This window comes from Euwallacea similis, chromosome 17 (assembly GCF_039881205.1).
Source record: "Euwallacea similis isolate ESF13 chromosome 17, ESF131.1, whole genome shotgun sequence".
NCBI classification, from domain to species: domain Eukaryota; kingdom Metazoa; phylum Arthropoda; class Insecta; order Coleoptera; family Curculionidae; genus Euwallacea; species Euwallacea similis.
The window spans coordinates 3320591-3335225 of record NC_089625.1 but is presented as its reverse complement, the minus strand read 5'-3'; the positions used below and the strand labels follow the sequence as shown (position 1 = coordinate 3335225).

The 14635-nt window shown below is 36.1% G+C and overlaps 1 protein-coding gene across 3 annotated transcripts in view; it reads right to left on the bottom strand.

Moving 5' to 3' along the window:
- Positions 1–513: 513 nt before the first annotated feature.
- Positions 514–14635, bottom strand: part of ftz-f1 (ftz transcription factor 1) — a 72960-nt gene continuing 58838 nt past the window's right edge. For all 3 annotated transcript variants that reach the window (XM_066398648.1, XM_066398649.1, XM_066398647.1), the window contains 3 exons: positions 9857–10115; positions 8289–8392; positions 514–6659 (listed from right to left, as the gene is read on the bottom strand). In XM_066398648.1, the coding sequence (XP_066254745.1) occupies positions 6513–6659; positions 8289–8392; positions 9857–10115 (510 nt within the window). In that variant the 3' untranslated portion in view covers positions 514–6512. The remainder of the gene's footprint in view (positions 6660–8288; positions 8393–9856; positions 10116–14635) is intronic.

Here is a 14635-nt window from a genome sequence, read left to right as displayed (position 1 = left end):
CGCATACAGGGCGAAATAGTTTTAGTCAAAATTATTTGGGATGCAGACAATTGTTCAGTTTCGTTCAAGATTTCAGTTTACGAAGATGAGTCAGTGGAAATTGATATTGCTTTTTGAAACTGGCTATTACTCCATAAGTTTACGAGTGCAAAAAGAAATTGTGGGTGAATTCAATAAATCAAAAAAGGGCTACTGGAGAAAAAGTACTTCCCTGTTTATAAACGAACTAAGGCCAGATGAAAAAGATTTAAATTTATGGGACAGTTAATAAAGTTTCCGAAACCCAAAGTAACACTTGAAAGCGGGTCAAGGCGGAAAAGGAGTGTGAAGAGAGGAAAAGAGGGTTTTTTAGTGGGTATTGCGCAAGGTGCTGCTGAGTCTCATATACCCAGGTTGCACTATATCAGGCCATCACGGCCTGGGATACGTAAACGCATTTCTTCCGAACCTCTATAAAGAAAAAAGTTTGCGAAGAAGACTGCAAACTTACCATGAAGTGGGATTATTAAAACATTTTTGTTTATTTGACAGTGATTTTATTCTACAAACAATTCACTTTAATCCACATAAATTATATTTACAACCTTTCAATCACACTGCTTTTTAAATTAGTGTAGAACTTTTATCATATAAATATATATTTTTCATGTCAAAAAGCAACTGCGGCTTCCACCATCCACCGTATTCACAGGGCAAATAAACTGTATTCAATATCCGACAGTTTTTAGGGTTTGTTAGGCCGAAATTAATAAGTGGCAACAACTTTTTGGTGTAGAAAAATAAAGGTTATCTGCCTTCTGCGAAATTAGCGAAGCCCGAAAAGAGAAAAATATAATATAGTACATTTATGCAAACATATCAACAGTAACAATCTACTCTTTGCTTAACAATATTATAATATAACTCCGGAAATCTCCTACGCATACACACGCAAATCTGTATAATGTATATGCGAAAGATTTTTCAATAATTATGTATTTACACAAGGGGGTTTAGTTGTGTGTGTATGTGTGTGTTAAACGACCGTACATGATAAACTTTTACACACAAAATATTTTAATAGTACGTACAAACTATAAAATTGTGATACAGGCTTCTACTTTTCCACGATAATTAATTATTGGTAACACGGCAATAATCATAACGATTCTAAGCACCATTTTAAGACGAATATCACTACGCTTTGCTTTGGAGGGCTCATCTCTAATTTATTTACACAATTCGTCACAAATGCGACAATTTCCAGTTTAAAAAAATAAACTTTAATAGATACAGCTTAAGAAGCATATCGTGATGGCTGCAATTTTGGAAAAATAAATTCCTTTGTGATGTGATGTGTATCGTATAACAAATCCGTTTCTGCTTGGTTTTACAACAATATTATGTGTACCTTATCACAGTTCGGGCGTACAAAAATAAATATATAGTTCTCTGCATTTCTTTTCTTTGTTTTCTCAAAATATAATAATAAACGCCTTTTTACATCAATTATCTACAATGGTTATAATAGTTGTACCCGAAACACGTCTGTACAGTTTAGTTTTCAATTAAAAAGTAATCAATTCCCCTGATCGTGTTGCACCACAGAGTTATCCAAAAGATCGATAATGAGGAGAGGAAGGACGCTACACAAACGGGAAAAATAAAATTTTGGATAGTTCTGTACATGACGCAAAGAAATAACAAAAATAAGTGGACCGGTCACGTTTAAACCAACATTTCCCATCCCGATGCGTTGCGCATTTTTGAATTTTAACTACGATAAATTTTAATTGGCAACCTCACGAATAGGCCTTAAATAGGAATCCCCCGGCAACGCATCGAGATCCGACATTTTCCCCAACAGTTAGATTGCAATTTTCTCTCACTAAATCAGTTAGATTATACACAGAACCTTCGTAATATTGTCCACGGTTGAAGCAGTAAATCCTTGTGCCATAGGAATACACTTGAAAAAGCCTGCTCTACAATGCGCAAGTTGCAACGAACACTACCACTTAAGCTACTAAAACAGCGCATTATCACAATTTTATATAATATAATATTTAAACGGCTATGTACGGCTTAACAATAATCAACTTTTTTACACGGTTTGTGTGACTTTTCGATGTTTCAATTTCTGCTCTGTTCCTTTTTGGTTTTCGATTTTGATTGATTTTTTATAAACAAAACGTAACGATCTGTTTGCTTAAAATAGTAACCAGCAGCACGTAAATGTTAACTTTCAATTGGTTCCTTAATGCGATAATTAAACAATGAGTCGACCCCAGTACCCGCCACTCGACGCTTACGTTAAGAATTAAATAAAGTTATCATAGCATTAATGCTTAAAATTATAGAACACTTACTTATGCTACAATAACAATTACGATAGAGCGCTCGCAATTTCCGTTACAGGGGAGGAGGAGGAGGAGGAGGAGGAGGAGGAGGAGGAGGAGGAGGAGGAGGGGGTTAGTTTAAGCCCTTCACCACAAAGACAATGAAGATTTTTCAGCGAGACTGACGATGGATTAACATTAACAATCGCCCATTCACCCAACACATCCACGCAAAATCGTCAGTCACACGACTTACGGTAGGCTCTAACGTCTACTGATGCCCGCTTATCCCATTGGAGCACATTTTTTTGGAATGTGTAGCATTAAAAGGCTGGGATGGCACTCCCTTCACGCTTAAATAGCGAGAACGGAGCGGGTTCGCAATTGGTCAGGTGCGGAAAATGCATTAAAAAATATAGCAGGAACAAATACCAAAAGGACGTGTGGTATCATCTCTCTGGTACACGTACCAGAGAAACATTTCCAATTGTTTCAGGATTTAAAACGTTTGAGGAAAATTCATTTCGCCCGACCCTCCTTGGGATATGTCGCGCTCTAAACTGCGGACAAGGTGCGACAAAATGCGAAAATTTCATTCGTGAGGCCCTCGGAAAGTTCTTTAGATTTTTCTAGGAGCAAATTATCACGTACAACTTGAGCACTTCAAGATGTGTAAAAACGTGAAATGAAACAATTATCGGTGAGAATTCGTTTCGGCTCTCAGAATGCCACCAACCTTAAATAGCTCTGAAAGCTCAAGCAATTATTGCCAATTTATTGTAGTCGATTCGCTGGAAACCGTTAGATTGAAAATAGTGAGAATTGTAAAACAATAAACTCCTCTTCGGAACGCTTAAGGTCGGCGGGGCACAGCCCCATCCCAAAACGGCCTTATCAACACAGAAATTTCCTCATTTTGGCCTCGGCGCCGACATATTTCACGTTTTTGGACGCGCAATTGATTTTTTTGTACCTCACCATCATAAAGTACATATCGAGATAAATACATATATCTATCTAATAATATGAGAACATGCTCGCCCTGGATGACTTAGAAAAATGCATGGGAAGAAAGACGTCAGCCTTACAATGATAGCGGTAATGCTAACCTGAAAAATGAACGATATCACCATTGTAAGCAGTTGGGGCATTGCAAAAATTGATGTTCTAAATCAAGTGATGCTGCTTTTAGTATTGGTATTCAGGAGCGGGAATTTCAGCAAAAACTTACTGATTTATGGATTCGGAACCCCGAGTTCATTTAACTATGCGTTCAAACTGAATTAAGATTGTCAGCCAAATATAAGTTTGAGAAATCGTTCTGGTTAACAATAAAAGAGTGCAAGTTTCATCTAAAAGGGATATCAGCATAGAAACTATGATAGGAAATAAGCAGTTCCATATTTTCGTTGAAGGTGATTTATGTATACCAGAGCTGACCATAAGTCTACTCTCGGTAGGCAAATTCAATCTGAATGGACGGACGGAGGGTCTATTGGTGGCTAAAGCTAAGTTAGTAAATAATGTGTACACGATGTCCCAGACTTTACGTGACAGCAATTATCTCAAAACCTCGTAAAGATAGAAGAACGGTTCACATGCAAAGGTCGCAAGATGAAGACAGCGGTATACGCTGAGCATAATTTAAAGTTTTTCAAGAAGAAGCGTCTTTTTCAGAATGGTTTGAACGTTTTAAGAAATTCAAGACTTTGGCTAAGAATTAGAAAGAATTATGATTCGAGATTCTAAAAACAGACAATGGCAGAGAATTTTGCAACAAAACCGTATCGGCCTTCTTAGGAAAGTGTGGCATCATCTATCAAACAAATAACGTGCATACTCCGGAACAAACTGGCTTAGTAGAGAGCATGAATCGCTCCATAGTTGAAAAGGTCAAATGCTTATTGTTCGATACTGGTTTACTCAAGAAACTGTGGGCGGAAACTGTAAATACGGGTGTTGTTCGCGGCAGCGGGGTTAGTCGCAGATTACCATACCTTATGAGCTGTGGAATGGTTGGTAAGCCTTACATCACCGAAATCAAGCTTTTCGGCATAAGTGATGCCGAAGCGATCCAAAGTCAAAAAAAGTTTATAGACAGATTTACCAGGGACATTCGATTCTTCTCCGGATACATCACGTTATTTTCCTCAAAAACATGGAGATGGTGAACCAATTGTCAGGATCTTCTTATGAATCAAAGCCTAAAAACATTGATGAGTTTATAATCTACTTGCAAACTATGATGTAATGTGCTGCATATTATCATTACTTTGTCCATCAATTCGTTTTAAAGTAACACGGTACAAAGCAACTTGGTATTTTGAATAAAAAGCAGGTTAGTATTGTCAATGATACTAATATCTTGCAAATCTTGAATGGGCAAATGATAAAACTAATAGAAAAGCGTATAGAAGTTTAATATTTTACGGTCTCTGTTGCCTTCTAAAGGCTTCAAGGCTGCCAGAATGCATTACTTTGAACAGCCAATCCTATTGCCCAACGAAATCGGATTTAGGGAGGAAAGAAGTTATACCCCGAAAGACTTCTTGGCTTCAAATCTACCGATAACAAGCCCAACAAACGTGGTAAAAGCACTTTCGAGCCTCCCACCTTCCTTTCAATATTATCTTCAAGATCTATTTCCATTATTCCATTACTCACTTCAATATTCCATTAAATTGTGCAATTTTTCCCCATTTTACAAAACCTACATGTTTATACCGTTCTCTATCTTTCTTATATTTTAGACGTACTGTAAAAAATTAAGATTTTTACTTGTAGTAATATGCAGGGAATAACTTCAGGATGTGATTCTTTAGATCATTTTATATTGTCTATCATTCGCCGTTTTTCTCAGAAAATTAGAATTCAATTCCGTTCCTATTCAATTTAGAAACTTATTTGGCCATTGCAGTTTTCTCATATTTTCCTCCATCTCCGAGTTCTACGCAACAATATGAGGCAGTGCATATTTAAAAAGTATCTTTTACTATTATTTACTACAATTCTGTTTTGGTTCATTTGGTTATTATTTATTAATCAAACGAAAAAAATGTTAGTTCATTCAATGTGTTAAAAACTGTAGGAACTATTAGCAAAAAATAGAACAAATTTGGAAAACACTGCATTTAATATCGTGTACCTCGGCAAGGAAACGCTTGCCAGCCTACGTTCTTATGAATTTCTTTATAAAATGAACTGAAGAGTCCCATTCTGAAACATATATTTCAAGTATTTCAAATTCAATGGTTTTTGTAATCTGCTCGATTGTTATAAAACGAAAGTTGCCAAATTTCTAAAATTCATACTTCTACCCAATTATCCTTCTGCGCAAAAAATAGTGAAATGTTTCTTGCTACTTCTATTAAGCTGCTGTTTTTTATTTCTCTGATTTGAACAGTAACTCGAGATACTCCTGAAAACCATCGATTTGAAACGTCTTGTATATAACTGGTTCTGGAACACCCTGTATAATTCTATATTATATAATATATACAGTACATTATACAACAATTTTGAATCTTTTTTCATTACTTGTGCAACTGAGACCTTGCGAACCCGCCACGATATCACACAAATAACATAGAAATAATTAATCGAAGTTCGGGCCGATCTTAGAAAGCCAAAATCTCCCGATACACTAAAAATAGATAATAATAAAAAAAAAGTCCGAGCCAGGGTACTGCGGCCGCTAAGTAGTACAAACTAAGTAAAAAGTTAAAAGTTATAAAGATCCGCGAACGGCCCGTCGCCAGTGTTGCCACCCCAAGAACTTGTTTGTACTTAATGAAGGCGTTATTTTCTAGTTTGTCCTGCTGTACATGTACATATTAATACGGGGAGCACAAAGATTAAGAACCAAGTTATGATATATTTTTTTGGTTTGTACACCCAGTATAAACAGGACGGCTGGCCGCTAAAGTCTCATCACTGTTACATAGCAATAAGCCTCTTTCTCTTTCCTGTTTCTTAACTAGTGAGACGACCTCACCGCCCAGGCCGTCCTCACTATTGCTACTGTCACTTTGCTGTCAATTAACAAACAACAGTACTACGGAACTTCATCGTCGTCGACAGCAGCGTTAATTTACATGGTCTATGTACATTGTGTCCTGTCATCCTGGTAAGAGCCGGTATTGCACACGGATATGGTAACGTAGAGGTGAGTTTGGGTCCTGGACGGGGGCTCCGTTATTTCCTTTTCGCGTGGAGCATCTCCATCAAGAGGGTTTGGGTGGGGGCGGAGCCGTTGCAGTGTTTGAGGTACAGGTGCTCCTCGCCTCGCGCGGCCAGGCTATGAATTTCCTGGAGAATGGTTTGCATTTTGTGGAATTTGTCCTGCAAAAATGAGATTTTTAGCATTTTGCTGAATTGACTATTTAGTGGATGTGAAATTTTATATGTTCTCAGAAATAAGGGAGGAAGTATGAGCATTGAACGTCTCACTAAGATATATTACTTGAAACGGAAAAATAAATACCCGTAACTTAACAATACCAAATATATTTCCTGTTAATTAGCCATTTTATTAAAATCACATATAAAATAGGAATTAGGATTGCTGCAAAGGAGCAGAAGCTTCCAGAGAGATCAAAATCAAATAAGAAAATCAAATTTTGAGAAATGAACAGCCAATAATGTACGCGAAGGAAAAAGTTTAATAAAAATGGAAATTTTTGACATCCTGTACCTCGTTAACGACGTGTATTTCAAAGATCTTTTTGAAACATTCGTTTTGCCTTAACTCTCTGCATCAAATTACAAGCGCTATTTTCTTCCTTCATTTGATTGCTGCAAGTATAAGTTATACTTTATGTGATGAGCATAGAAGTGTAATCGCCACCGAGGCGAATTACATCCACACGAATCATACAAATTCACTTATATTCCGAATCAAATACAATATATGTTATGGCGTATTCAGGCACCCGCACCAGTGCGCAAAAGATCGACTTTCTCGACTGTCCTTATTTTATTGGCCGGGAATAAGTATTACTCTCTTTATAATAACGGGCAAAGTCGTCGTGGGAGCTCTAAAATAATAGAGGCAGCGTCATTGTGGGAGCGAGGGGATTTGAGCTGACACTAACAAGAACGCAGATTAGAGAGCTCGTCTGCAAAACCTTCATCGGTAGCGTGGCTATCCATCTTAATATCCTTCCTAATATAATGTAAATAGTCACTTCTGTTTTGTTAGCGGAATTCATATTTGTGTTTTTTCTGATTAAATAGTCCTATATTTAGTTAACATCAATCTTTGTTTTGGGTCGTTTTTTTTTCTAGACAAAGCCTGTTCTTTACCACGGTGCTGCTGGACCGTGGTCTTCGTCCACGGTCCTGCAACCTTGTTGATTGACAAAAAAATTCATTTGCCAGTTTCATTGGGCAAATACTTCATTTTTCCTTTGACTAGTTCCTATAGAATTGGAACCCAAAACGCCGTTATGCCGGTGTATAGTACGCACATGACGATCTACCATCAATGTCGTTTTATTATGACGTGTGGTAATGTGTTAAACAGGCGCAGTATTGGATGACCCTATTACCACACTTTGATTTTATAGCAATATGTGAAAGAGAGAATAAAATTTTTGTAGATGCTGATTGAAAACATTGAGGATGGAAATCAGACGCGTTGCTGCAGGCTAAATCGAGGAATTAAAAAAAAATACGAACGATAGTGCAGCTGAGAATCTTCTACATGAATCTAATCTTTCCATAAGAAGCGAGAGTTCAATTTCGATTCATCCGGACCGTGATTATGCACCAAAATTAATGAGTATAGTATGCGCAACATCAATAGTTCTAACGGTTCTAGGACTATTAAGTAGGTTCAAAATGTTTTAGTCTTTTGAAATCAATAATATAGACGTTTTGAAGGCTAATCTAGTACCATTGTTAAATAGGGCCTCATTGCACAATTGTTTCATATTAATTGATCAATGAATAGTATAAAATGTATTGTACCTGTATCTGAGGATAGCAAGTCAGGCAGTATTCGAGTAGGGCTTGTTGAACTTGTTCATATCCTTCTTGCACGTGTTTTCGGTTGGTAATGCCTCGAACCTCAGCTGAAAAAGCAGAAACAAAATTGCTAGAAATAGGTAAAAATTAATTATCTCGCAAAATTACTGCTAACAACCTGCTAACTACGTCTTGTTTTCGTATAGTACAAGATGAGAACAGTAATTTACCAGTTTCTAGAATTGAAATTGGAGAAAACATAAAAAGCTAAAAAATAATCATTAATGTACTAATTAAGCAAAAAAGGCAAAATTTGGACGTTTTCTTTTCTACAAAACACGATTAGTGTTGTTTACACGTACGATGTTTGAAGCACTTTTAGAGCGTTAACTTTAGATACAGTTTAATCTGCCCCTGGTATAGCGTGTGGAACAAGGAGACGTTTTGAACACCAGACGCATAGAATTAAAACGCAGGTAACATTAACACATATTATACATTTGATATTCGTGTAGGCATACTTATGTAGACGTTTCGCTGCAGGTAGATGGATCACAAATTTTCATTCCTATATCTTGCTTCGTTACGTAAGAACGAACTTGGATTATTGGATTGTTCATTCGCAGATAATTTTTAATGTCTTCTGGGTCATTCTCTCGAATTTCTATCTAAAGGGCATACAGAGTGTTATTTAAGTACGTGGCCAAACTTCAAGGGGTAATTTTTTGAGCGATTCTAAGAAGAAAAGTTTATATAAACATAAATCCGGTAATGGTTCGTTTTCAAGGCACGGGGCGTCAAACTTTTTTTTAAAAAATCGTTTTTTTGTAAAAATCTCAATATCTGTTTAGCCGACTTTTTTGTCTCTTGATTTTTTTTCGCATCAACTTGTACTTTTAATTGCTTAATGCGAAAAAATATATAAGTTTTAAAAAAGTCGGTGGCATAAAAATAACAATAATAACCATAAATAACACTGTCAAATTTCAACAAAATCGACTAAAGGATCCTTAACATTTTTACGAAAAAACGATTCTTTTATAAAAGTTTGACACCCTATATTTTAAAAATTCGTAGCATTACCAGATATACATTTATATAAACTTTTCGTCTGAGAATTACTCCTTGAAGCTTGGCCACGTACTAAAATAACATCTTGTATACGTGCCTATAGCGATGACCATCTTGAAGCCATTTTTCATTCACATTTTTCTGTACACCACACTTTTCTTGAATAATTGGCGACTGCGCAAACAATGGCTTGTACTTTAATTTTTTTTCTAATCTATATGGATAGGTAGCACATCAACTTAAGGTGTAGCATTGAGCTTTCCAACTAGGTGGAGTTCAAAACTCTCGATTTTTTGCATTTATAAGCAACGCAGCGATTAAAAAAAGTAATTATTTTGTTATTAAACGCTTAGCGCGTATGTTCCAAATCTGCGCGACATTTTGGCAGTTAGAATGTGTTGTAAAATCGGCAGAACTGAACGCGCGCAGTACTATCTAGTCAGATTTCTGCATGTAATTCGAATTTCATGCTGCGCGCAACCTTTTTTTAAGGTACCAACCTGGATTAAGCAGCAACATAAACTTGATACAAATATAGTCGCTAACGTCGAACTTCAACTCTTGAAGCTTGGCGGTGATGCTGTTGAAGTGGTCCACGAGGGTGGGTACTCCCAACAGTCCCAAGCTGAGCAGATCGAACTTTTGGCCATTGTGCAACGTCGTTTCGTCAGGCAGATTATTGTGCATGCGTTGGTGCATGTGGTCGAGTACCAACATGTCCGACCAGGAGTGTTGAAGCAATTTCATTTGGTCATCCACCTTGAAAAAAAAAGAGACTTATTAGTCAGTAAATGGGGCAGTTTCAAAGCAGCTCGTATAAGCTAGACGGTCTCGACCTTTTTAGTGCGGACAAGTAATATACCAAGGAAGTTTCCAAATGCACATACGCGGTAACCTTTCGTTGCTAAGTGGTCGACTAAAGTTGTTTGCTTCAGTGTGACTACTGAAGTTGACATGACCGATGATATTTATGACATTTGACTTAACGATTTTCAACAATTTTAATGTTTTAATCATGATGCCCAATATATATGTATATGACATGAAATATTCTTTAATATATGCAAAGGCACATCAAATTAATTACTGGTAAGATAAGTTTTTCCTAGAAATTAAACCAGAAAATGAATTAGTAGTATCTTTCGCTTTACTGAAAAACGTCGGTCATGAAACTGTTGAACACCCCGTGCTTCAAACATCAGAAAATTTCCGTCTTAAAATCACAATTACCTAAACGTATTTGAACTTCTCCGCCAAACTTCAAATTTAATTATCAATATAATTATCGCAAAACGCATATATGTCAAGTATGATGTCTGACATAACGCAAGACACCTTTGACATAAAGATGAGTATGTAGTAACACAGGAGTATTGACGTTTGACTTAACGAGGTATGACATCTTCGACATGTGACTAGTGACAATTTTGATAATGAAAAATAATTTTTACCATCTGGCAACGTCGCCTGTCGGTGCATGCTCCTTCTAATTACCGATGCTGCTCGATACACTACTCACTAACCTATTAGATAATGCGACAAATAAGAGACATCGTCGGCCTGCGACGTTTCTAAATAGTAAATACGCTCAGGCAACGTTGACTAGATACAAACAACACACCCGCGATCACGTCCCCCCCTCTCCCCCCTTCAGCTACTATTAACTACTAGTCAAGTAGGCCATTGCTAGTGGGTCAAGAACGCTTCGCAACTATTATGAAATGGTGGCAAGATTCGAGTAGGCACATGAAAATCGAAAGTAGCTGGGTGACGTGTAGGTTTGATTTTTCGATTTTGCTTCTGCAAGCCAGGTTCTTGATCAGGTGCTTTTGAATATAATTTCATTCTAAAATAATAATTAAAATGTAAATTTGGTTCCGCATGGCCGTTTGGCGTAACGGCTTGCGTGGCATAATACCTGTTTGATAAACTTTGAACCGCGTTAATTTACATTAACTGTCTTGTATATTAATAAACCTAACGCACTGGATCATCATTAAGCTTATTATTGCACTTTTTTTAAATTAATGAGCTAAATTAAACCAAAGGTCTAACACTAGGAAGAACCTTCGCTTTGAAAATAATTCCTGCCGATGGAAAAAATATAACGGACCATAATGGAACCGCTAATAACCGCAATCAATCATTGAACGTTCAAATTGCAACTTAAAAAATAAATCGGAAATTATTGTTTATTTCTATTAATTACCAACAATAACGCAACCTAAACACAGCTGGTGATGTCTAAATAGCACCGAAAAGAGATTGTAAAAACATCGGCAACGCCGCTGACACGAATATCACAGCGAAGGAAGAGCGAAACGCAGCGAGCGGGAGGGAGAAAACAATATGGGAATTACGCAAGAGAGCGACGTTGTCGAAAGTGAAAATGATGGCGGCGATTTGGGCCAAGTTCAGCAAAAATCGAGGCGATACACTTTTTAAGTCGGTTTCTGTTACCGCGAATTGAGGTTATGACTCAGGCCGGTTTTGCAATTTAAATCCCAGGCTGCGCAATGGGCGCCTCGTGGGCCTACCCGTAAGGTTCTCAACTACTGCAGGGCGTTTTAGGGCCTCAACTTGAAGTGAAACAGTGACAGTTATCCGACAGGTCCATGAGGACCTTCTTGCGGAGGAAATAAAGTGAAACCTGACGAAATGTGCGTTGCCCTAGGTTACTGCACGACACTAGCACATGCGCAGAGAAAAACGAATACATAAATATTTTCCTTACAATTTTAAATGTTCTAGATTTCTGTATGCCTAGAGGGTGGAATATGTTTTGGGATTAAAATATTCCAGATTTTGTTACATTTTTGGAATCATCTAAGAAGATGGTTTCTTTTTATTCCGGCTTTGAACTTAATGTTGTTGTTTTACGTAATTTTAAAGCTAATTTCAAACATGCGACCAACATCGAGACGACGCTGCATGTTTTCGCAGTAAACAGGCATTAGTTTCTTCATTTTAAATTGAAATACTGGCAATACGAAACATTGGGTGCAATTTGTTTCAAAATAGTGACATAAGAGGTCAAATGGTGTCAGGTGCTTCCAAGGCGTTTTCTTGAAATCGGGTCTTAACCGGCCATGTTAGAAGCTGATGTTTAAATTTTGTTGCTTCCGATTTGATAAGGAATGGTTCTAAATTTTGATTTTTAAATACATCCAGTACTTTTTGAGGTTTTTGGACGGCAATCATTTTATTTACGACAGAATCATTTTAGATTTTATAAAAATAATAAAGTATTTTTTATTTAATTTTAAAAGAATTAATTATAAAGCAGTTATTTCCATAAATCACGTTTGTTTTGGATTCTAATTATGGCAAAAATACTAAACCTAAATATATATTTTTTATTTTTCAATAGTTATTTTCATCCATATATTCGAAACGTATTTTAAAGTCTGTTACGCAAGTAGGGTGAGTTTCATTGAGTCAGGAAAACATGAACATTTATACACATTTTGACACCAAAAATTTCTAAATAGGGTAAAGATTAAATGTAATGAAGTCCAAAATCGCAAATGTATTTCCTAAATTAAATAAAATAATTCAATTTGATTAAAATTTTCCAAAATGATTCTCTAGATAAAATGATCTGCTGAATCGAAAAATTTCAAAAAATATAGAGTATCCATTCAAAAATCAACACGCGAGGAAACAATTGTGAATAATGGGCGGTTTAGAACAGAAGAATCAGTAAACAACACTACTACAGTGTGTTGAGAAATTCATGTACCAAACTTCAAGGTACCAGTCCACATTAAAAACAAGAAAAAAAACTTGAATATAACTATGAACTAACTGAATGAAAACTTTAAACATACGTTCTTGTGTGTCCATCTAAGGATCTTTTCGTATATTACCAACAAAAAAATCTAATCAGGAGGGGTACCACGGAGCACCTGATGTTGTTTTTCAATTTTATTGAATTATCAGTAATTTATGTTGCCACAGTCAATTTCATAAACTATGATGAGGCCAATTTTATCGCCATTTTTCTCGGAACATCTTTTTGGCCTAAAATAAATCGGAAGGGACTCTTCGATTTATTCTCGACCCTTTGTAAAAACCGTTTCGCCAATGTTTAGTTTCGTAAGCTCTTCACGGCTGGAAATTACAAAGCATTTATAGGGACTTAACAATTAATTAAAAGCGATGAAAATCAATAAAATTTGAAATTTGAGTAATGTGCGAGAATTTGAATACAGCAAAAATTTTGTATTACATGTGCCATATCCTGTTCCAATTACGCCGCAACATTTTTTTGTTATTGTTATATTATTGTTTTATCTAGAATATTTTTATATGAATATTGCGGATAAATTTGGAGAAACCCTTCCAAAAACATGTGCTAAGAGTGTAAATTTCTCTTGTAGATACGGTAAATAGTATTGTTTTTTAGCATTTATTTGTATATATAAGTTTTTCCATCTGTAGGTATGTATGTAAATAAGCAACTATAAAAAGTTTGTAGCCAATGTTTGAAAATAAGGGGTATTGTCGCTTTAATATTTTTGTGCACAAATGGATGAAAACTATTCGTTTACATCTTAGTTTACACTGTGGAAACAATGAGTTTCTGACCACGGGGCGATATTTTATTTTTATTACCCGTCGTTCACGGCAATAGCCTTCAAAACTACAAGAACACCCGTCACCCTTGGCAACGGGCAGTAAATTAAAAATAACAGCTCTTAATTTTTGAACCGCCTTTAATCAAATAACTGGGTATAATACTCTATTTGCACATAGGAAATAAAAATAATTAATTTTGTGCGTATAAAATTGTACGTATCGCAGGTCGAACGAAGGATTACGCCCCTGATCGAATAAAGGCTCTCTGCTCCGCCTCCGGCCTTAAATTTCGGCCGCAGGCGTAATCTTTTTCTTTCAGGTTTCTGCACGTAAATAACTATTACGGTATCTGCATATTTTATCGGTATTTCTAAACCTACGTTTCTCAATAATTTCGGTCTTAAAATTGAAAATTTTCCATTTGTATTCTCTAGTTTTCTGTCTGGAAATCGACATTGTTATGTAGTACGTCATGTTTTGTAGAATATCCATGAAATTATTGAATATCCATAATAATCTCCTACAATAAGGAAATTTTTCCTAGTCAAATTCCTATATCTATTTACGTTTCATGTTTTTCCAGGTATTGAAGGCATTAAAAATTGAAATTTTCTATAGTTCAGTGCAATCGTTCACTTTTTTACGTGGAAGCTAAGTTTTTCCCATAAAACCTCGTATATTTTGTGAAACGTGCATAA